The sequence below is a fragment of the Oncorhynchus mykiss genome, chromosome 22 (assembly GCF_057628025.1).
Source record: "Oncorhynchus mykiss isolate SJ-2025 chromosome 22, ASM5762802v1, whole genome shotgun sequence".
Classification (NCBI taxonomy): Eukaryota; Metazoa; Chordata; class Actinopteri; order Salmoniformes; family Salmonidae; genus Oncorhynchus; species Oncorhynchus mykiss.
Window position 1 is genome coordinate 39195415 of NC_143043.1, and position 24201 is coordinate 39219615.

A 24201-nucleotide genomic window follows, 5' to 3' on the forward strand; every position below is an offset into this window, starting at 1 on the left:
AAAGGTTGGCAATGCTCTTAGAGATCTACCCAGAAAGACTCACAGCTGCAATCAATGCCAAAGACGCTTCTACAAAGTCTTGACTCAGGGGTGTGAATAATTATGTATATTAGAAATGTCTTAATTTCATTTTCAATACATTTACAGAAATTTACAATTTACAATGTGTCATTATGGGGTATTGTGTCTATATGGGTGATAACATTTGCATTTGTCATTTGTAACAAGTCAATTATTTTTGGTAGCATTTTTATGTTGAAAATAAAACAAAAATTTGGTTAATCTTTCCCCATATTCCATCCAGTTCGCTTTATTGTTTATTATATATTACAGTTGATCTTTCTTGAATAAGTTTCTCCAATTATTTTTGTTTTTTCTCTAACTTATTCTGTATCTCTATTGTACAGTTTTTTGTTGCTTTTTATCTGTACTGTTAGTCCTTCTATTTCATTTGTTAATATGAACTATTTTAACCTAAATTGCTTTTGTTTTAAGATGAATATTGAATTGCTTGGCCTCCAATGGCACATTTAAAAGTGTCCTATACAATAAGGGCATCTCGGAGGTTATGTCGGATAAAGTCAGAAATAAATTATTCTGTCCTAGTTTAAAAAAAGTTATCACCCTTCGATTAAATTGAATTAGATTACATTTCCAATATCCTCACCAATGTGGAAATTCTGTAATAGTAATGTACAGTACCAGTCAAAAGTATGGACACACCTACTCATTCAAGGGTTGTTGTTAATGTTTTACTATTTTCACAATTGTAGAATAATAGTGAAGACATCAAAACTATGAAATAGCACATATGGAATCATGTAGTAATCAAAACAGTGATATACAGTGCCTTGCGAAAGTATTCGGCCCCCTTGAACTTTGCGACCTTTTGCCACATTTCAGGCTTCAAACATAAAGATATAAAACTGTATTTTTTTGTGAAGAATCAACAACAAGTGGGACACAATCATGAAGTGGAACGACATTTATTGGATATTTCAAACTTTTTTAACAAATCAAAAACTGAAAAATTGGGCGTGCAAAATTATTCAGCCCCTTTACTTTCAGTGCAGCAAACTCTCTCCAGAAGTTCAGTGAGGATCTCTGAATGATCCAATGTTGACCTAAATGACTAATGATGATAAATACAATCCACCTGTGTGTAATCAAGTCTCCGTATAAATGCACCTGCACTGTGATAGTCTCAGAGGTCCGTTAAAAGCGCAGAGAGCATCATGAAGAACAAGGCACACACCAGGCAGGTCCGAGATACTGTTGTGAAGAAGTTTAAAGCCGAATTTGGATACAAAAAGATTTCCCAAGCTTTAAACATCCCAAGGAGCACTGTGCAAGCGATAAATGGAAGGAGTATCAGACCACTGCAAATCTACCAAGACCTGGCCGTCCCTCTAAACTTTCAGCTCATACAAGGAGAAGACTGATCAGAGATGCAGCCAAGAGGCCCATGATCACTCTGGATGAACTGCAGAGATCTACAGCTGAGGTGGGAGACTCTGTCCATTGGACAACAATCAGTCGTATATTGCACAAATCTGGCCTTTATGGAAGAGTGGCAAGAAGAAAGCCATTTCTTAAAGATATCCTTAAAAAGTGTTGTTTAAAGTTTGCCACAAGCCACCTGGGAGACACACCAAACATGTGGAAGAAGGTGCTCTGGTCAGATGAAACCAAAATTGAACTTTTTGGCAACAATGCAAAACGTTATGTTTGGCGTAAAAGAAACACAGCTCATCACACTGAACACACCATCCCCACTGTCAAACATGGTGGTGGCAGCATCATGGTTTGGGCCTGCTTTTCTTCAGCAGGGACAGGGAAGATGGTTAAAATAAATGGGAAGATGGATGGAGCCAAATACAGGACCATTCTGGAAGAAAACCTGATGGAGTCTGCAAAAGACCTGAGACTGGGACGGAGATTTGTCTTCCAACAAGACAATGATCCAAAACATAAAGCAACATCTACAATGGAATGGTTAAAAAATAAACATATCCAGGTGTTAGAATGGCCAAGTCAAAGTCCAGACCTGAATCCAATCGAGAATCTGTGGAAAGAACTGAAAACTGCTGTTCACAAATGCTCTCCATCCAACCTCACTGAGCTCGAGCTGTTTTGCAAGGAGGAATGGGAAAAAATGTCAGTCTCTCGATGTGCAAAACTGATAGAGACATACCCCAAGCGACTTACAGCTGTAATCGCAGCAAAAGGTGGCGCTACAAAGTATTAACTTAAGGGGGCTGAATAATTTTGCACGCCCAATTTTTCAGTTTTTGATTTGTTAAAAAAGTTTGAAATATCCAATAAATGTCGTTCCACTTCATGATTGTGTCCCACTTGTTGTTGATTCTTCACAAAAAAATACAGTTTTATATCTTTATGTTTGAAGCCTGAAATGTGGCAAAAGGTCGCAAAGTTCAAGGGGGCCGAATACTTTCGCAAGGCACTGTATTTTATATTTTAGATTCTTCAAAGTAGCCACCTTTTGCCTAAATGACACTGTTGGCATTCTCTCATCCAGCTTCATGAGGTAGTCACCTGGAATACTTTTCAATTAACAGGTGTGCCTTGTTAAAAGTAAACGTGTGTAATTTATTTCCTTCTTAATGTGTTTGAGCCAATCAGTTGTGTTGTGACAAGGTAGGGGTGGTATACAGAAGAGTGCCCTATTTGGTAAAAGACCAAGTCTATATTATGGCAAGAACAGCTCAAATAAGCAAAGAGTAACGACAGTCCATAATCACTTTAAGGTCAGTCAATCCAGAAAACCATCAAGCACCATGATGAAACTGGCCCTCATAAGGACCGCCACAGGTAAGGAAGACCCAAAGTTACCTCAGGAATTGCAGCCCAAATAAATGCTTCACAGGGTCCAAGTAACAGACACATATCAACATCAACTGTTCAGAGGAGACCGCGTGAATCAGGCCTTCATAGTTAAATTGTTGCAAAGAAACCACTACTAACGGACACAAATAATAAGAAGTCTCTGCTTGGGCCAAGAAAAAGTGCATTGTACGTTAGACAGGTAGAAATCTGTCCTTTGGTCTGATGAATCCAAATGTGAGATTTTTGTCTTTGTGAAGCGCAGAGTAGGTGGTCGGGTGATCTTTGCATGTGTATTTCCCACGTGAAGCATGGAGGACGAGGTGTGATGGTGTGGTTGTGCTTTGCTGGTGACACTGTCTGTGATTTATTTAGAATTCAAGGCACACTTAACCAGCATGGCTACCACAACATTCTTCAGCAATATGCCACCCCATCTGGCTTGCCTTCAGTGGGTCTATCATTTTTATTTTAACAGGACAATCACCCAGCGCACCTCCAATCTCTGTAAGGGCCATTTGACCAAGAAGGAGAGTCATGGAGTGTTGCATCAGATGACCCGGCCTCCACAATCACCCAACCTCAACCCAATTGAGATGGTTTGGGATGAGTTGGACCGCATTGTGAAGAAAAATCAGCCAACAAGTGCATAGCATATGTGGAAACTCCTTCAAGACTATTGGAAAAGCATTCCAGGTGAAGGTGGTTGAGAGAATGTCAAGAGTGTGCAAAGCTGTAATCGAGGCAAAGGGTGGCTACTTTGAAGAATCTAAAATCTAACATATATTTTGATTTGTTGAACACTTTTTTGGGTTACTACATGATTCCATATGTGTTATTTCATAGTTCTGACGTCTTCACTATTATCCTCCAATGTAGAAAATAGTAAAAATAACAAAAAACCCTTGAATGAATAGGTGTGTCCAAACTGTATATGAAAAGTAGATAAGTGAAAAGGTTCTATTTCTGCGGCGTACACCTCACTGACAATATGAAATGGTGCACCCACACAGACAGTGTGGTAAAGAAGGCACAACAGTGGCTCTTCAACATCAGGAGGCTGAAGAAATTTGTCTTGGCCCTCACAAACCCTCACAAACCTTTACAGATGCGCAATTGAGAGAATCCTGTCGGGCTGTATCATTAGAATTTATTTGCAAATTATGGTGGAAAATAAGTATTTGGTCAATAACAAAAGTTTATCTCAATACTTTGTTATATACCCTTTTTTGGCAATGACAGAGGTCAAACGTTTTCTGTAAGTCTTCACACACTGTTGCTGGTATTTTGGCCCATTCCTCCATGCAGATCTCCTCTAGAGCAGTGATGTTTTGGGGCTGTTGCTGGTCAACACAGTCTTTCAACTCCCTCCAAAGATTTTCTATGGGGTTGAGATCTGGAGACTGGCTAGGCCACTCCAGGACCTTGAAATGCTTCTTACGAAGCCACTCCTTCGTTGCCCGGGTGGTGTGTTTGGGATCATTGTCATGCTGAAAGACCCAGCCACGTTTCACCTTCAATGCCCTTGCTGATGGAAGGAGGTTTTCACTCAAAATCTCACGATACATGGCCCCATTCATTCTTTCCTTTACACGGATCAGTCGTCCTGGTCCCTTTGCAGAAAAACAGCCCCAAAGCATGATGTTTCCACCCACATGCTTCACAGTAGGTATGGTGTTCTTTGGATGCAACTCAGCATTCTTTGTCCTCCAAACACGACAAGTTGAGTTTTTACCAAAAAGTTATATTTTGGTTTCATCTGACCATATGACATTCTCCCAATCTTCTTCTGGATCATCCAAATGCTCTCTAGCAAACTTCAGACGGGCCTGGACATGTACTGGCTTAAGCAGGGGGACACGTCTGGCACAGCAGGTTTTGAGTCCCTGGCGGCGTAGTGTGTTACTGATGGTAGGCTTTGTTACTTTGGTCCCAGCTCTCTGCAGGTCATTCACTAGGTCCCCCCGTGTGGTTCTGGGATTTTTGCTCACTGTTCTTGTGATCATTTTGACCCCACGGAGTGAGATCTTGCGTGGAGCCCCAGATCGAGGGAGATTATCAGTGGTCTTGTATGTCTTCCATTTCCTAATAATTGCTCCCACAGTTGATTTCTTCAAACCAAGCTGCTTACCTATTGCAGATTCAGTCTTCCCAGCCTGGTGCAGGTCTACAATTTTGTTTCTGGTGTCCTTTGACAGCTCTTTGGTCTTGGCCATAGTGGAGTTTGGAGTGTGACTGTTTGAGGTTGTGGACAGGTGTCTTTTATACTGATAACAAGTTCAAACAGGTGCCATTAATACAGGTAACGAGTGGAGGACAGAGGAGCCTCTTAAATAAGAAGTTACAGGTCTGTGAGAGCCAGAAATCTTGCTTGTTTGTAGGTGACCAAATACTTATTTTCCACCATAATTTGCAAATAAATTCATAAAAAATCCTACAATGTGATTTTCTGAAGAAAAAAAAAACATATTTTGTCTGTCATAGTTAAAGTGTACCTATGATGAAAATTACAGGCCTCTCTCATCTTTTTAAGTGGGAGAACTTGCACAATTGGTGGCTGACTAAATACTTTTTTGCCCCACTGTATGTATGTATATATATATATATATATATATATATAAATGTTTCCTGATCTTTCTTATACCTCTAAGATATATGTTCATGTTGTAAATGTGTTAATCAGTGCATTTGTAAGGGCAAATAGCAGTAAGGCTTTTTTCATCAAATATTTTGTTTTTGTATTTTTTTGATGCTTCATGGGTCTTAGGCTCTTATGGGTTAAGGTGTTAGGATACATAGATTGTGTGCGGTTATCTTTCACCATACAAACTGGTAATAACTTGTTTCATCACACTTGACATCCATACAAAACAATCTATAATTTAATAGTGGAAAGCTCATGTCATAAACAAATATTTAGCTATTTACAGCACAGTATCTTCATTTCATTTCAATGATATTGGAAGCAAACTTCAGTAGCAACATTGGTTTTGGTAATACCTCAATATTCTCTTCAGGTATTGTATTTTGTAGCATTTGTAACATCACAAAATTTACCAATTTCAGAGATGAACCTATCAATGAAAGCAGTATCCCAAATGATTATTTTTTAAATTTAGTTTATAAAAAAAAATATGTATTTCAATATGTATTTTAAGAAATACAAAAGTAGAAGTACATAGAAGACAAATACCTGAGTACCCCACATGATAATCATTACAACAAATATATAGGTGCACATTCCTAACCCATTTTCATAGTGCCAAAATAAACACCATATATAATATGTATACAACAATACACAGTAACCCTCTTTTACCAGTTTTGTTGGTTTGCGCTTAAGAATAATAAAAAAGCATGTCATTTTCACAAAACGATTCATATTTTACATTTACCAAGAAAAATATAAATCTAGCTCCGTTTTTAGTAAGTATAAAAATGTAGCACAATCAGGAGCGTCACTAATTCCACTTCAAGTATGCTCTTCATCTAGGAGTGTGGAGTCTGTCAATAATATCACTTCTTCTTTGTGTTCATATAGGCTCATATAAGTTCATATATAGGCTATAGCCTACAGATATATTTACACATGATGCTTCAACTTTACATTTATCACTCTTTAACAAGGTTGTACAAACAGAGGTAAGACGGCTCGTACAACAGCGGTAGGTCCAAAAACAAGCACTTTGAGCTAAGGCCTCTACATATACACACAGTAAAAGCTGCAGGTGAAACAAAATAAAAATACATTTAACTATACACTATCGAGTTCACATTCAAAATCAAACATCTGTATTTTTTTCTTCCCAGTGACTTTTTGTTAAATAGATATTTCTTAAAAAGTCTAAACTTGGTGCTGACACTGTCATCCTCAATGGGGGAGTTGCCAAAGCCATTTCTGCACACATCGATGCTTTTGGAAGGAGAGAATAAAACAGAATACAAACAGATTATCTACAGGGACAAATATAACATATAATGTATGTTATATTTATACTCTGCATAACTGTTTCTGTAAGAGATAGTAACTACAGGTGGTATGACACGTTTTCCATACAGTACCAGTCAGAAATTTGGACACTCCTAATCATTGAAGAATTTTCTTTATTTTTTAAAACTATTTTCTACATTTCTACAAGACATCAAAACTATGAAATAACACGTATGGAATCATGTAGTAACCAAGAAAGTGTTAAACAAATCTACATATATTTGATATTTGAGATTCTTCAAAGTAGCCACCTTTTGCATAGATGACAGCTTTGCACACTCTTGGCATTATCTCAGCCAGCTTCATGAGGATAAGAGGTGTGCCTTGTTAAACATACATTTTTAAAAATGTCTTTCCTTCTTAATGTGTTTGAGCCAAACAGTTGTGTTGTGACACGGTAAGGGTGGTATACAGAAGAGTGCCCTATTTGGTAAAAGACCAAGTCCATATTATGGCAAAAACAGCTCAAATGAGCAAAGAAAAACATCATTACTTTAGGACATGTAGGTCAGTCAATCCAGAAAATGTCAAGAACTCTGAAAGTTTCTTAAAGTGCAGTCTTAAAAACCATCAAGCGCTATGATGAAACAGGCTCTCATGAGGACCACCACAGGAAAAGAAGACCCAGAGTTACCTCTGTTGCAGAGGATACATTCATTAGAGTTACCAGCCTCAGAAATTGCAGCCCAAATAAATACTTCACAGAGTTCAAGTAACAGACACATCTCAACATCAAGTGTTCAGAGGAGACTGCGTGAATCAGGCCTTCATGGTCAAATTTCTCCAAAGAAACCACTACTAAAGGACACCAATAATAAGACGATACTTGCTTGGGCCAAGAAACATGAGCAATGGACATTAGACTGGTGGAAATCTGTCCTTTGGTCTGATGAGTCCTAATTTGAGATTTTTGGTTCCAACCGACTCAGAGTATCTGAACAGATGATCTCCACATGTGTGGTTCCCACCGTGAAGCATGGAAGAAGAGGTGTGATGGTGTGTGGGTGCTTTGCTGGTGACAATGTTGGTGATTTATTTAGAATTCAAGGCACACTCTGCATTCTGCAGCGATATACCATCCCATCTGGTTGGTGCTTAGTGGGACTATCATTTGGTTTTGACCCAACACACCTCCACGCTGTTTAAGGGCTATTTGACCAAGAAGGAGAGTGATGGAGTGCTGCATCAGATGACCCGGCCTCCACAATCACCCGACCTCAACCCAATTGAGATGGTTTGGGATGAGTTGGACCACAGTGAAGGAAAAGTAGCCAAGTGCTCAGCATATGTGGGAACTACTTCAAGACTGTTGGAAAAGCATTCCAGTTGAAGTTGGTTGAGAGAATGTCAAGAGTGTGCAAAGCTGTCATCAAGGCAAAGGGTGGCTACTTTGAAGAATCACAAATATAAAATATATTCTGATTTGTTTAACACTTTTTTTTTTTACTAAATGATTCCATATGTGTTATTTCATAGTTTTGATGACTTCACTATTATTCTACAATGTAGAACATAGTACAAATAAAGAAAAAACCTTAATTGTGTAGGTGTGTCAAAACTTTTGGCTGGTACTGTATATTCTAAAAAACATCTCTAAAAATGATTTCTTTGCATCATGCTTGCTTCATAGCGAGCTGTTTTATGTTTGTGGATTTGTTGAGACAAAGAAAATAGGCAGACATACAATAGATTTAAGGCAATTATAACACAGAATAGGCCTATACCGTTGCATTAGAACGCCTATAGAAATATATGTTATCAAAGATAAAGGCGTGATTAAATACAAAAATAGGGGCGCTCATGTAATAAGAATAATGCAGTGTGGGAGTGTACAATGAACAATAGTATATGAGATACTACAACAACTAAAAAGTGTAAACAGATACTATTGCCAATACTTTACAGTAACAATAGAAGTACCGTATGTCTGTTGCACTATGAGTAGATATATCATTTGTCCACGTCGCTGTCATCTAAACAGAAATAAGCTGCTACTTTGACCAGGAAGGTTACATAGACCAGGCAGGAGAGGAGAAGTTTTGAATTGAACAGTGAACTGTTCCTGGCCATATGCATAGGGCCATTCCAGTGGCCAAAGACTATCAAGACAAAAGACAGTGTCAATTCAAAATATGGTATACGCTGTAAAATAAACAGAACAACAGCGACATTACATATTCTGCCAGCAAAATATGAGTTATCTAAAGAGCAGTATGTACATTGTCTTATGCATTTGTCCAAGTGCACCTAGATTATCATATTTGATCCAAATCAGTGCCATCTTCCTTCATTGGCATTATCCTTCTAAAAAGGCTCTTAGTAAACTCTAAACCACACTGCTTTCTGTCTACTTGACAGCAGCAGTGTATCAGTTTAAAGTGCATTGCCATTTGTACTGGGCTAAATGCTTTCCACATCATTCATATCCACTGTACAGCAAAGTTCGGATCAATTCTATTTTAATTCTATCAACAAAAAAAGTTAATTGCAATTCCAAATTCCAATGCCAATTTTCCTCATTGCTTTTTTTCATTGACTGAATTGAAATGGTTTTGATCCCAACCCTGGAGTACAGTGGAGTACATGCGCTGACATGTAATCTGCAGAAAGCAGCCTGTTCACTAAAGACACATGAGTGGAGTAAAGGCAAGCTGCGAGAAAGATATGTGAAGTTGCTATTGAACCTGGGAGTGCCTCATCCATTCCTCCACATCCCTCAAGGCATCAGGCTTCTAGTGCAAGAACAGGTTTAGGGAGGCAGGTTGCAGTGCAGTGCTTTTCCTTTCCTCTGTGAAGTGTTGTGGAACTGTTCTAAGGAAAGCAGATAGTTAGCTAGTGTAATGAACAAAACTTTAATAACAAATTTGTATACAATGTCTGGAAAAGTAAATCAATGTCTGAGTAAGTCTCTCTCTCTTTCTCTTTTATTTTCTTTCTTTCTCTCTTTCTTGTTCTCTCTCTCTCTCTCACTCGCTCTTCTCTCTCTCCCTCTCTAATGTGGCTGGTGTGACAACACGTCTGAGCAGTTTGCAGTTAGCAAGGCTTTTGACATAAGACAGAGAAGATGTGTATTGCATGAAATGGTTTGGGTGGTGGAGTCAGGGAAAGCCCCCTTGACAAGTTGAGCTCTTCCATGGCAGTCTGTGTTGCAGCAAACAAGTGCAACAATACAGTATGCAAGACAAGGACAGTGAAACGACTTATAAAACTATAATATAACTACTCACAGTATTAGTTGCTCTTTGACAATCTCAGAGACTGACCACAACAAAACTGAATAGGTGTACTTATTCTTTGTCCTCTTTTTCCCACACAAAGAAATCCCTCACTTCAGATGCATATCTCAACTTTAAAATCTTCAAAACACCTTAAAAATTGAAAATGTGTATTTGGCCCAGACCTTCATATATTTGTTTGGAATTATATAGTCAGTATCATTATGCTGCAGCAAATGTTAGTTAGTTTTCTCTGCCTTGGTTCGCTGCATTGATCACACACAGTTAGTTCAACATCACAGTCCTGGTGTGGGGATGGGGAGGGACGGCTACTGTCTTGTCCAGCCCTCTATTGGAAGGTGTGTTCCCCGCGGACGATGTGAGATGAGAACTCGTAGCGGTCCTTACTGTGGTGGCCACAGATGTTGCACTCCAGCGGGTCCCTGTAACCATGACAGCCCATGTGGATGGTGTACATAACGTGGTCCAGGAAGAGAACACAGCAGTGCTCACACTGGAACACCCTCACCTCCCGGCCTTCTCGCCCAAACACACGCACCCCGTCCCGACTCGTCTCTGCCGCCTCTCCCCGGGCCACCTCCGCTGTCAACCCCACCCCACCCACCTCAGCCCCACCTTGCCCCTCCTCTCTCCCGCCATTGGCTGGGCTGGGTCTGGACCTGGGTCGGGGGTGGGGGTTGTTTCGGTGGTTCCTGTGGTAACCCAGCCTCTCCTGTGGGCTGCTCCGTGCAGATTCGGCCGAGTTCAGCCCACTGTTGCTAGGACACTCTCTCTCCTCTCTGGTACCTTGGAGGTGGTGCTGCTTGGGTCTGGTGAGGGCGATGGGCCCGTTGGAGGAGGGAGTAAAGTCAGGAAGAGGAGGGTGCAGAGGTGAAGGATGAGGTGGGGCGTCCCGGCTGCTTGGTCGGTCCATACGGTGACCTGGCCCTGGTTCCAGGGGGTAGACGTGGTGGAAGAGGGGGTTGCCCATGTTTACCACCTCAGCCATTGAGAGGGATGGGTGTGGACCGTGTGGACCGTGCGGATGGGGGTGGTGGACCAGGGGTCTCAGGGAGTCAGAGCCCAGGTAAGAGATGGCGTTGTTGATAGCCTGGTCCATCATGTGAGCCTGCATCAGCTCTGCCTCCTTCTCATACTTCAGACTCATGTCATAGCTCAGCTCTGGGTAACTGTAACGCATCATCTTCTCACCTGCACAGAGCACAGAATACATATTACCACAATGAAACTCACATATGTATGGAGAAAGTGTCTGGTTGAATGACACCTCTTGAAACCATGTTTAGCGACAACTAGTATACTATACATACAAGTGTAAATATATATTGTGGTATATGAATATGAGTGCCTGTCAAAGTTGAACCTTTTCCCTTTTGAGAAGCTAAGCATTATTTTCTTGTTTTTCGTATTGCATTATCTCAGAGGTTTTGTGTTTAATAGTGGAAATCCCCATCTATCTGAATGCACTGTTTAACCCCTCCAGAACAGGGATGCGGTGAGCTGTTTTGCCCCTCTCTCGATAAGAGCTATGGCAGAGATACAGGTGTAACAAACCACAGAGTGAAAAACATGCCCTCGTCTCTCTCATCCGCTCTCTGTGTCTTGCTCTATCTAATAGTGCAGTGAATTATACCTCACAAACAAAATAATTGTGTTCAACGCTAATATGCCCACTAAATGTTTACAACTGTTTCGTAATACAAAGAAAAATAATGTTTTTGATGATAAGTATTTATTGTAATTGAATGTAGAAATACAGTGAATAAGACCAATGGATCTGAAATCTGAAACAATCGAACAAAAGGCTGAAATCTGTGATTAGTGTGTTCATTTCTACCGTTAAATCAAGGTAATATTTTTGTTGCTAAACCTCTGCCCAGGCATGCAATTCCCTTTTTTGCATGCGTAAACTCATCCTGTAACAGTTCGGTCAAACTGAACATAAAAAATCGAAACTGTAAACTGAATTTAACCTAACAGGTAAAATTCAATCAAAAAATGGAATTAACTAAATACCCCACAAAATACTCAGTGATATGAGGTAGATGCAACACGTAAACAATATGGTGGGTCAATTTCTGTAACAACTAAGAGTGTTGAAGTGAGAGGCTGAACTTCTCAGCTGTTTTGGTGGCCTGGCCACCACACTGTGAACAGCATGAAGCACCCATGTGCATGCACAGACACTGTGTGTGACTGTGTGAGAGCGAAGTGTTGCATCTCACTCATCTCAATATCTCCGGTGCTGCTCGTGTTAACGTAATTTTGCTGAGTCTACCTTTAATAACAAATGAATCATTATCAAACACTGAAATATTTCAAATAGTTATTGTAAAGAAAAATGAAATGATGTATTGTCTTTTAAATACAATAGTTATATAAGCTTATATGAGTAATTGTGAGTTAGTGATCCTTGGGGTCAACACATCATTGTGCTCCCCATTACAGGAAGTGATGTAATGATTCTTACCCACAAACTTTTGTGGGGTGGTGCTCTTCCTCTTCCCCATGTTACTCTGCAGTCTCTCGATGACTGGTGGGCGGTCGAAGGGTGCCCTGGCAACAGCCTCAGCCAGGGGCCTCTGCTCTTTAGGGACCTCACCTAGGGGTCAGAGGAGTGTGTGTGTGAGGAGTGTGTGTGTGTGTGTGTGTGTGTGTGTGTGTGTGTGTGTGTGTGTGTGTGTGTGTGTGTGTGTGTGTGTGTGTGTGTGTGTGTGTGTGTGTGTGTGTGTGTGTGTGTGTGTGTGTGTGTGTGTGTGTGTGTGTGTGTGTGGAAAAGCAGAATGAAAGTCTGCACCAAGGCTTGTAGGTAGTAGGTGGCTGGTGTATGAATGTCAAATAACTAAGTAGAGTTTACAGGGTACTCGCGCTTACTCTACAATAAGGAGGCAGAGAAATACAATTGGTCTTCAATTGAACTTCATGATTGAATGATCATTTATAAAAAGAGAAAGTGCAAGGTGCAGAAAAGTGACAAACAAAGCAGACGTTTCCACATCTATACCATCAACAGTGCTGTACCATATAGCACGTCTCTGTACCAGAGCAGGACATTGACACTCACCTGGATAAGGTCCGGTGATGGAAGTGGGATCCATGGCAACACTCTGAAGGTAGTTATGGCAACGCTCTTTATGCTCCTCCAATGAAATCCTCTGTTTGTAGCTCCGCCCACAGTAGTTGCACTTGTGTGGTTTGCCCACTAAACGAGAGAAATTATATCAAAATAACAAAATACTATTTTAATAGACAGATGGATGGACAGAGAGAGAGAGTGGGCATGGTCCAAAGCAATTTTGTGGTGATGCAAATCTACAGTATGTGAACTCTCTAGGAGGTTGTAGTAGACGCATAGAACCTGTGGAGAACAGAGTCTATGTGAACTTTCTAGGACAGTGTTCCCAACTCCAGTCTTCGAGTACGCCCAATAGTGCACCTTTTGGTTGTAGCCCGAGACAAGCACACCTGATTCAACTTGTCAACTAATCATCAAGCCCTCAATGAGTTCAATCAGGTGAGTTGGTCCGGGGCTAAAACAAAAATGTGTGCTGTTGGGGGTCCTGGAGGTCTGGAGTTGAGAAACACTGCTGTAGGAGGTTGTAGTAAACAAACAGAGCCCATGGAGAAGACAGAAAATAGAGGAGGGCTATGATGCGCTATGGAGGAATTATGCTCCACAGCTAGTAGGATCCCTCACACAAACCAGACTCTCCAATACAGACTTGTCCCTTTCATACACCAAGGAACAACTGTTACAACTCTTCCAGGCGCCAAATACTAGTTTACTACTATGTTGCATAATTCAAAGGGCCTGTAGGCCCAGTACAGAGTCAGTCAATACGTTCTGCATCCCTTAGTGGGAGGAAAATAACTCCAACGTTACACCTAAAGAACGCATGTGTTTCTCCTCAGCAGCTGGAGGTGAGAAGTATTCATGCTGCCAGTTCCATTTAGATGGGGTTTATGCTGGTGAGACAGGCCAAAACCTCACCTAGCTTTCCCACAGAGAAGATCCATCCGTTGATCCTTCCTTCCTTCCTTCAATCCTTCCTCCCTTCCTTCCAATCTTTCCTCATTAATTTATGAATTCTACTTCATTCGTTCACTCATGAATTAATTACTCATTAATGAATGAATGAATAAATTCACAATGAGTTGGCGGTCCAGACAACACCCACCAGTGACCCAGACTCTGGCCCAAAACAGGAGCAGTTCACGTGATAAAATGTATAGCAGAGGTGACTATGTCACTAGAAACTACCTGACCTGTGACTGTGGGAATAACATGTTTCAGTCTGATAACTAAGATACTTTTATCTAAAGCGACTTACAGTCACGCGCGCATACATTTAACGTATGGGCGGTCTAGGGAATCAAACCCACTACCCTGGCATTATAAGAATCCAATGTTCTACCAACTTAAGTAATATAATGTCATGGTAATGGAAAAACACCCTGAACTGTCTGTCTGCTCCAATGATCTAGGCCAAAGCACCTGCGAACTGTCGCCAGCTGCCAGCCGCAATGGGCAGTTACACTTTCATGTTGGAATAGGCAACACACACACACACACACACACCTCATTTACACAACCTCCCCCACGTGGCCTTTTGCAGATGTTGGATGTATCACCAAAATCCCGCTTTCAGCAGCTATTCTTGAACATGCAAATAGCCTCAGCGCTCTCAGCCTTTAGACTCAGTCGGCTGCATCTATTTGGGTGACAAACAGGAACCTATTGTTTCTTGTCTCAGAAACCTTTTATTGTCTCATGTAATGTCAAAAATGAGTGACCCCATAGCTCTCCATGTAGCATCTAAAACATCTCCAAGAACAACCAATCACATGCACACTACACATTTGCACAGCAATTCTAGGAATGATTTCATATTGCCATTCAACAATGTGTTTGTGATGGGTTCAGATACTGTACAACACAATCCATGCAGTGCCAATCTGTGACACCTACAGCACCCAATGTCACAGGAAGGCCAAAAAGATCATCAAGGACAACAACCACCCGAGCCACCGCCTGTTCACCCTGCTATCATCCAGAAGGCGAGGTCAGTACAGGTGCATCTAAACTGGGACCGAGAGACTAACATAGAGAGGCTGCTGCCAACATACAGACTTAAATCACTGGCCACTTTAATACATGGACTTAATAAAGGTATCACTAGTCACTTTAAAAAACAACACTTTAATAATGTCTACATATCCTACATTACTCATCTCATATGTATATATACTGTATTCTATTCTATACCATCTACTGCATCTTGCCTGCGCCGCACGGCCATCGCTCATCCATATATTTCTATGTACATATCCTTATTCATCCCTTTACATTTGTGTGTATAAGGTAGTTGTTGTGAATTTGTTACATTATTTGTAAGATATTACTGCATTGTCTGTACTAAAAGCACAAGCATTTCCCTACACTCGCATTAACATCTGCTAACCATGTGTATGTGACTAATAGAATTTAATTTGATTTGATTTTGATTGTACAATACATTGTCACTGTCTCTCTCTGTTTCTCTGCCTCTGTCTCTTTCCCCTCTCAATCTCTTCACCTGTTTCCTGGCACTGTGTCATGTGTCTCCCAGGGGGCAGGGAGGAACAGAGAGAGAGAGAGGAGAAGGGAGAAGAGCCCTTTCAACTACAGCCTTGTACATAAGAGAACGGCATGCGAACCTACTCCGTATGCCACAGAAGAGTGCCTAACATTCCATTCAGCGCTCAGGTTGTGTAGTAGGTAGGCTGAGGGGCAGAGGGGATTTATATAGTAGGTAGGCTGAGGGGCAGAGGGGATTTATATAGTAGGTAGGCTGAGGGGTGAAAGGGGATTCATATAGTAGTTAGGCTGAGGGGCAGAGGGGATTCATATAGTAGGTAGGCTGAGGGGCAGAGGGGATTTATATAGTAGGTAGGCTGAGGGGCAGAGGGGATTCATATAGTAGGTAGGCTGAGGGGCAGAGGGGATTTATATAGTAGGTAGGCTGAGGGGTGAAAGGGGATTCATATAGTAGTTAGGCTGAGGGGCAGAGGGGATTCATATAGTAGGTAGGCTGAGGGGCAGAGGGGATTCATATAGTAGGTAGGCTGAGGGGCAGAGGGGATTTATATAGTAGGTAGGCTGAGGGGCAGAGGGGATTCATATAGTAGGTAGGCTGAGGGGCAGAGGGGATTTATATAGTAGGTAGGCTGAGGGGTGAAAGGGGATTCATATAGTAGTTAGGCTGAGGGGCAGAGGGGATTCATATAGTAGGTAGGCTGAGGGGTGAAAGGGGATTCATATAGTAGGTAGGCTGAGGGGCAGAGGGGATTCATATAGTAGGTAGGCTGAGGGGCAGAGGGGATTTCTATAGTAGGTAGGCTGAGGGGTGAAAGGGGATTCATATAGTAGGTAGGCTGAGGGGTGAAAGGGGATTCATATAGTAGGTAGGCTGAAGGGTGAAAGGGGATTCATATAGTAGGTAGGCTGAGGGGTGAAAGGGGATTCATATAGTAGGTAGGCTGAGGGGTGAAAGGGGATTCATATAGTAGTTAGGCTGAGGGGCGAAAGGGGATTCATATAGTAGGTAGGCTGAGGGGTGAAAGGGGATTCATATAGTAGGTAGGCTGAGGGGTGAAAGGGGATTCATATAGTAGGTAGGCTGAGGGGTGAAAGGGGATTCATATAGTAGGTAGGCTGAGGGGTGAAAGGGGATTCATATAGTAGGTAGGCTGAGGGGTGAAAGGGGATTCATATAGTAGTTAGGCTGAGGGGAGAAAGGGGATTCATATAGTAGGTAGGCTGAGGGGTGAAAGGGGATTCATATAGTAGGTAGGCTGAGGGGCAGAGGGGATTTATATAGTAGGTAGGCTGAGGGGTGAAAGGGGATTCATATAGTAGTTAGGCTGAGGGGCAGAGGGGATTCATATAGTAGGTAGGCTGAGGGGCAGAGGGGATTTATATAGTAGGTAGGCTGAGGGCCAGAGGGGATTCATATAGTAGGTAGGCTGAGGGGCAGAGGGGATTTATATAGTAGGTAGGCTGAGGGGTGAAAGGGGATTCATATAGTAGTTAGGCTGAGGGGCAGAGGGGATTCATATAGTAGGTAGGCTGAGGGGCAGAGGGGATTCATATAGTAGGTAGGCTGAGGGGCAGAGGGGATTTATATAGTAGGTAGGCTGAGGGGCAGAGGGGATTCATATAGTAGGTAGGCTGAAGGGCAGAGGGGATTTATATAGTAGGTAGGCTGAGGGGTGAAAGGGGATTCATATAGTAGTTAGGCTGAGGGGCAGAGGGGATTCATATAGTAGGTAGGCTGAGGGGTGAAAGGGGATTCATATAGTAGGTAGGCTGAGGGGCGAAAGGGGATTCATACAGCACTACTACTTACTACACATTAATTTGCTGCCTACACTGACTGGAGGAGAGTGAAGAATGAGTTTAGCCTAAAAAACAGGATGTGAAAATTAGAAAAAGGTCAAAAGAGAATGAAAGAGACAGAGAAAGACAGACAAGAGACCGAGAGAAAGACCCTCTGGTTCTTGGTAGCTGCATGTGAGTACTTCTAGGAGGACAACACTAGAGGTGGCGGCGTACTGTTGTCTCAAAAAGACACGGCAGTGGAGACCACAGAGAGAGAGGGGTCTTTGATGCAGAGCTAGGACAGTGAGTTACAGTTAGAGCAACACAGCACAGCGTTTCTTTAGTCTCCCCATATATCTACAGAGAACCGAGAGTTCCTTTCTGAGGAGACTAGACGTGAGCAGGTTATAGGAATGAAAGGAACATCATGTCCTGGGTGCCTAACCACAGCCCTTGTCTGTCTGCAAACAAAGCTTCAGAGAGATGCATCCATCCAACAATGAGAAACAATGATATCTGTGGGGACTGTTGCTAATCTGTCTCACACAAACTTAGACACAAGTCAGACGAGATCATGCTTTTAGTTGCTTCGAGACAGACCTGTTCTATAGCCTGTTCTATAGCATCAACTATTTGACAAGTTGAGAATTTATTGAAACCAGGATATGATACTCAGTAGTAACCACAGTAATAAAAAAAGTTAAAGCAAGCATGACTCAATATAGACGGAATAGGTGAATAAAGGAGTCCCAGAGATGAGGAGGATGAGGAGGAAGAAGAAGGAAGAAGAGAGGCGGCAGAGAGGCTGACCTGAGTGTGTGCGTAGGTGGCCTGTGAGTGCGTCACGACGGCGGCAGGCGTAGCTACAGAAGGGGCATTTGAAGGGCTTCTCCCCCGTGTGCAGCTTAATGTGTCTCAACAGGTTGCCCTTCTGAGTGAACGACACACCACACTGGTTACACTGGAACGGCCTATCACCTGAGAGGGCCACAGGAAGTGTTACACTGGAACGGCCTATCAGCTGAAATGGGCTCAGGAAGTGTTACACTGGAGCGGCCTATCAGCTGAAATGGGCACAGGAAGTGCAAGCTCGCTTCACTCACAGTCCCACTTTAACGTAGTGCCAGATCAGCAACACACAATAACCACAGAAACTCAGCAACCTAGTCTTGAGTTGCCACACTTTTCACTGGGATTTTGGACCGAACGAACTTAAGACAGAAATTGAGGTTCACAGCGACTCAACAACAATCAACACATTTCACTGGTAAAACATGTACGTCATTTAGCAGACACTCTTATCCAGAGAAACTTACAGTAGAATAAATAGATTTTCATAATTTTCTTTTTTTTCGTACCAGTCCCCCACGAGAATCAAACCCACAACCCTGGCGTTGCAAGTGCCATGCTCTACCAGCTACACAGGACCTGTACATGGCTGGACTGTGGAGGTGAACAAACCCTAAACTCGTCAATTGCTAACCTCGTCCTCAGCCTCAATTAAACAAACCCTAGCTGAGACTAACAAACGTTGCCAATATTACTTCAAGGAGGATTTTCAGTGCAGAGAAAAACAAACTGCTGTGTGGTTTCTGATGTGCACTGTGTACTATTGATACATTTGAACTAGATCTTACTGTAGTAACGACAGAGATATTTATATCTCCAGAAATAGAGTGTGGTGAGATGAGGTGTTAGCTCTGTTCCTATTCGCTCTGGGTCTCTACTACAGCTTTCTCTCTTTCTATCACCACACAGTACAGTAGGTACATAACTACAATGTTTCCGTCCCTAACCAGACCCAATGTATGGTTATAGGAGGGACAAACATACACACATGCACACACACACACCCATATGTCTAAGTTAAAAGTATTATGTTAAGCGTTGCTGTCAAAGTGTCTTCAGATGGAAGATGGTTTAGAGAGTCTTACATTGTGTCTTATAGTCTTGCATTGCTAAACGTGCTGCATCCGTTTAGTGCCCAGTTTTACCATCGGTGAGTGTGTGTTTGTATGTCTCTATGTACATAGTTTTCCTGGTTCACAACTAGACTACAGCACTCATCATCATCATCATCATCATCATAATGATGATCCGCTCTTGATCTGCAGCCCAACAATTGAAAATCTGATCCTAAATCTGTGACGACCGAGGCACAGTAATAGCGTCAGTTAAGGGCTAGGGAACAGGTTGAGGAAGATTCCTGGGATGTTTTCCCTGAGAATGATTCCAAGGCTCAACTATTGTCTTCTAGAACACAGCAAAGCTTTTCACCTCCACACCCAATGACACAAAAAAAAAGCCATTTCTGACTCAAGCATTATAATTTTCTTCAAACATAGGATAAGTGACGTACAATTGCATTAGTCTGTAAATTACATATCTCATACTGAGCCACAATGTGAAGTATCCATTATCTGCCATTTTGTATTATACGTCTATAACTAATAGGTTTTTGCAGTTTGCTAGACGTTAATGGTAAAACATTGACAATCCTCAGATACATCAGAGAGTATTGGGTCATTGGTGTTCAATATAGCGTACATAAGGTTTGGGCTATATACTATAGAAGGGACATAAGGGGAAACAACTTTAGAGAAACATTTACCATTGGGCAGCTGAGTTCCTGGGTCACATGACCCTTCTGACCCGGGGACCCCATCCTGTAGGTTGTTTGGGCTGTCAATCATGGGCTCCTCCAAACCCAATCCCTCTTCCCCGCTTTGGCCCATGTCCTCTGCTGTGGTCCTCCTGTCCCCTTCATCTTCTGTCTCATCTTCCTGTTTGATTGTGTTTTCTAGAAGAGACCAGTATGACCAATCAAGTTATTGTTTGATGCTTTTTGGCTAATTACATTAGATTATTGTTGTGGGTGATCCTTGTTCTCAATAGGTGTGGGAACTGAAGGTTGGGATTGTACATCTTGTAAATCTCTTTCTCTTTGACTAAGTCCATTGATAGGAATAAGTTCATACGATCTGCATATCATTTCCCCTGGCGAAACAAGTGATATAATGATACTCACAGTATTAGGAAAGTTTATGCTAAACCCCCTGAGACAGAGACTCTCCACATCTGACTAACAATTACACTATTTTAATTGTAAGCAACTACAAGTGCTATTTTTAAACCTGAAATTCCTGGAATGCACATAGTTAACATGTTATGTAAAGATACACTTGGTTACTCCCAGAAATGGACTGTGTGTAGTGATGTGACATGCTCTGAACGTTATTGGGGAAGAGATGAGAAACAGGCTTGTCTAGTTCCAGTCAGTCCCTGGGGAGATGAGGGAGGGAGGAAGAAGATGAAAGAGGAAGGACGAGGGGGAGGGGAATGTCCTAGCTTAGCCTAAACAGGTGCTGCCGCAGCCCCTGAGGTTTTCCACTTGACTGATGCTGGGTTAGAGACTGGCTGGATGGGATGTGGGGGAGGGGGGGGGGGGGGGTGCTGACTGACTGACTGACTGACTAAAGGCAGGAAGGCCTCTGCTGGTTTTCTACTGCCACAAGACTCCTAGTATCTGTGACTGACAACACACACACACACACACACACACACACACACACACACACACACACACACACACACACACACAAACGTAGCCACAGAATAATATTCAGAGATCCAGAGATTGTACACTCCCATACAATGCATTTGTTTGAATATAGGGACCTTTAAGGTTGAACATAGGCTACAGGGACCTTTAAGATTGAACATAGGCTACAGAGACCTTTATGATTGAACATAGGCTACAGGGACCTTTATGATTGAACATAGGCTACAGGGACCTTTATGATTGAACATAGGCTACAGGGACCTTTATGATTGAACATAGGCTACAGGGACCTTTATGATTGAACATAGGCTACAGGGACCTTTATGATTGAACATAGGCTACAGGGACCTTTATGATTGAACATAGGCTACAGGGACCTTTATGATTGAACATAGGCTACAGGGACCTTTATGATTGAACATAGGCAACAGGGACCTTTATGATTGAACATAGGCTACAGGGACCTTTATGATTGAACATGAGCAGAAGGTGACTCCTTGCAATCCTTTAGACACGGCTGTTTGTGATTTGTGACTGACCATGATCACAGGGTGTGTACGCAAGGAGACAAAGCAATAGCCCCAAACCTCTCACACCTATATCCATCTCATACCCATGTTCCCTTAGGCTCATAGACTCCATAAACACAAGGGAGTGTGTGGGGTGATTGCTTTAGGGATGACAACAATGTCCACTGTGGTGATTGCTATAGGGTTGATGTCATCCATCTTTCTCACAACATAGGACACATAGAATTCAGGACTCCTGCTATTGTCATCAATGACATGACAATCTCTGAAACAACATGGCAGTCTTTTCTTTAGCAATATTCCCCCTTCTATCTGTATCCCTGTCTGACCTGAAGGAGCCCCTGTTTTACTAACAGCATGACATTGAGGTTATCATCCAGAACTGTCTCCTGGCAACACGGAACTAGCAGATCGAGACGAGCTCTATTGGTTTTCATATTTTCCTCCCAGACGAGGGGTACGGGAGATGGGATATATAAAATGACGAGCCCTGCACTTTGCTGTCGCAGCTGGCTGTACTTGAGATGGTTGCTGTGACAACAGTGTATCATAGAACTCAGATGAATAAAATATAAAGAAAGAAACTCCCAAAGCATGGGTCATGTTACCAAGGAGGAGAAACTAGGTATCCAAGCTAATAGAAGAGTGCCATCATAAGCAAATCTGAGCTTGGGTGCCTGTCCAACCCATAGCTTTCTGTGTCTTGAACACCTCATAGTTTACATCACCCACATAGTTTACATTCCCCTCATACTGTAATTGACATTACCCTCATAGTTTTGCTAGTGGCGCTGTCGAGGCATTTAGCTGAAGTCAACGAGAAAAGCATTTAAAATGCTCTACCTTACTAATAGTTTGAAATGTAAACATATAGCAAACATGTTCTGTAGTTTTGTACAGTGACACAACTGGTCAATTTCACGAGAAATTCAGCGTCAGTCAGTGTTGTGTTACAACAATGGTGGCGAAGCTGAGTGGTGTTAGGCAACTTCCGGGTCAGGATGACACAGGCTGTGTCAGTGAGAACGATCCCCCTCTTTAACACTGTAGTCTGTGAGAGCTATCTCCCTCTTTAACACTTTAGCCTGAACCCCAAATCTGTTTGTGGGGTCTTGCAGACTCCTATTAACTATTAATGACCATAGGAGTTGGCAAGCCAACATAAACAGATCTGGGACCAGGGTACTAGTAGTGGGGGATGCTGCGGGAAACAGCTTCCCTTTTCTGCTTCAGCTACCACATGGTGAATAGCACCCTCAGCTCTTCCTGTTTCTGTTCATTTAGGGGAAGGGAACTATGCAAGACCCTTCAGATAAGACATGCATTGATAAGATAAACTGTTTCTCTTAACACACACAATCCTCTTGAGTGTGGGTGTGTGCACGTGTGTATGTTCCTCTCTGCATCCATACATACGTGTGTGTGTTTGTGTGCACGTATATGTTCAGCAACCACTCACCAGTGGGTGAATTAGGATGCTGGAGCTGCTGTCCATTGGGTGTGTTTGCCGACAGGTCCACCAACATTCTAGAGTTCTCTGTCTTCCTGGGAGGGCAGTCTCCGTTACCTGGGAGACAGACAGACAGACAAGAGAGCTGGGAACATCGCTCTGCATTGCATTGCATTGCATAGCACACATAAGCATACAACTCCATCTGTACAAACAGCATAACATACACACACACACACACACACACACACACACACACACACACACACACACACACACACACACACACACACACACTCACACACATTGCTTTTGATAGGTGTCAGTTGAAGCAATCACACCTTGCCAAAATAGTGACAAAACACCTGATTACCTGGGGATAATCTTAAACTTTGTTTCACTTATGTTAAGAGGAAATCATTTAGCAAACTAGGCCAGGAGGCCAGTGTCAATATGGCTATTTGTATGATTTATTTATTTATTTATTTTACCTTTATTTAACCAGGTAGGCAAGTTGAGAACAAGTTCTCATTTACAATTGCGACCTGGCCAAGATAAAGCAAAGCAGTTCGACAGATACAACAACACAGAGTTACACATGGAGTAAAACAAACATACAGTCAATAATAAAGTATAAACAAGTCTATATACAATGTGAGCAAATGAGGTGAGAAGGGAGGTAAAGGCAAAAAAGGCCTTGGTGGCAAGGTAAATACAATATAGCAAGTAAAACACTGGAATGGTAGTTTTGCAATGGAAGAATGTGCAAAGTAGAAATAAAAATAATGGGGTGCAAAGGAGCAAAATAAATAAATTAATTAAATACAGTTGGGAAAGAGGTAGTTGATAGGGCTAAATTATAGGTGGGCTATGTACAGGTGCAGTAATCTGTGAGCTGCTCTGACAGTTGGTGCTTAAAGCTAGTGAGGGAGATAAGTGTTTCCAGTTTCAGAGATTTTTGTAGTTCGTTCCAGTCATTGGCAGCAGAGAACTGGAAAGAGAGGCGGCCAAAGAAAGAATTGGTTTTGGGGGTGACTAGAGAGATATACCTGCTGGAGCGTGTGCTACAGGTGGGAGATGCTATGGTGACCAGCGAGCTGAGATAAGGGGGGACTTTACCTAGCAGGGTCTTGTAGATGACATGGAGCCAGTGGGTTTGGCGACGAGTATGAAGCGAGGGCCAGCCAACGAGAGCGTACAGGTCGCAATGGTGGGTAGTATATGGGGC

The 24201-nt window shown here is 42.2% G+C and overlaps 1 protein-coding gene across 4 annotated transcripts in view; it reads right to left on the reverse strand.

The window, feature by feature from the left end:
- Positions 1 to 5704: 5704 nt before the first annotated feature.
- Positions 5705 to 24201, reverse strand: part of LOC110502093 (zinc finger protein Helios-like) — a 36481-nt gene continuing 17984 nt past the window's right edge. For 2 of the 4 annotated variants that reach the window (XM_036959165.2, XM_090216040.1), the window contains 6 exons: positions 22983 to 23090; positions 20043 to 20231; positions 18242 to 18409; positions 13136 to 13273; positions 12542 to 12673; positions 5705 to 11262 (listed from right to left, as the gene is read on the reverse strand). In XM_036959165.2, coding sequence (XP_036815060.1) covers positions 10400 to 11262; positions 12542 to 12673; positions 13136 to 13273; positions 18242 to 18409; positions 20043 to 20231; positions 22983 to 23090 — 1598 coding nt within the window. In that variant the 3' untranslated portion in view covers positions 5705 to 10399. The remainder of the gene's footprint in view (positions 11263 to 12541; positions 12674 to 13135; positions 13274 to 18241; positions 18410 to 20042; positions 20232 to 22982; positions 23091 to 24201) is intronic. The other 2 variants (XM_090216041.1, XM_036959166.2) reach the window with 1 other exon arrangement.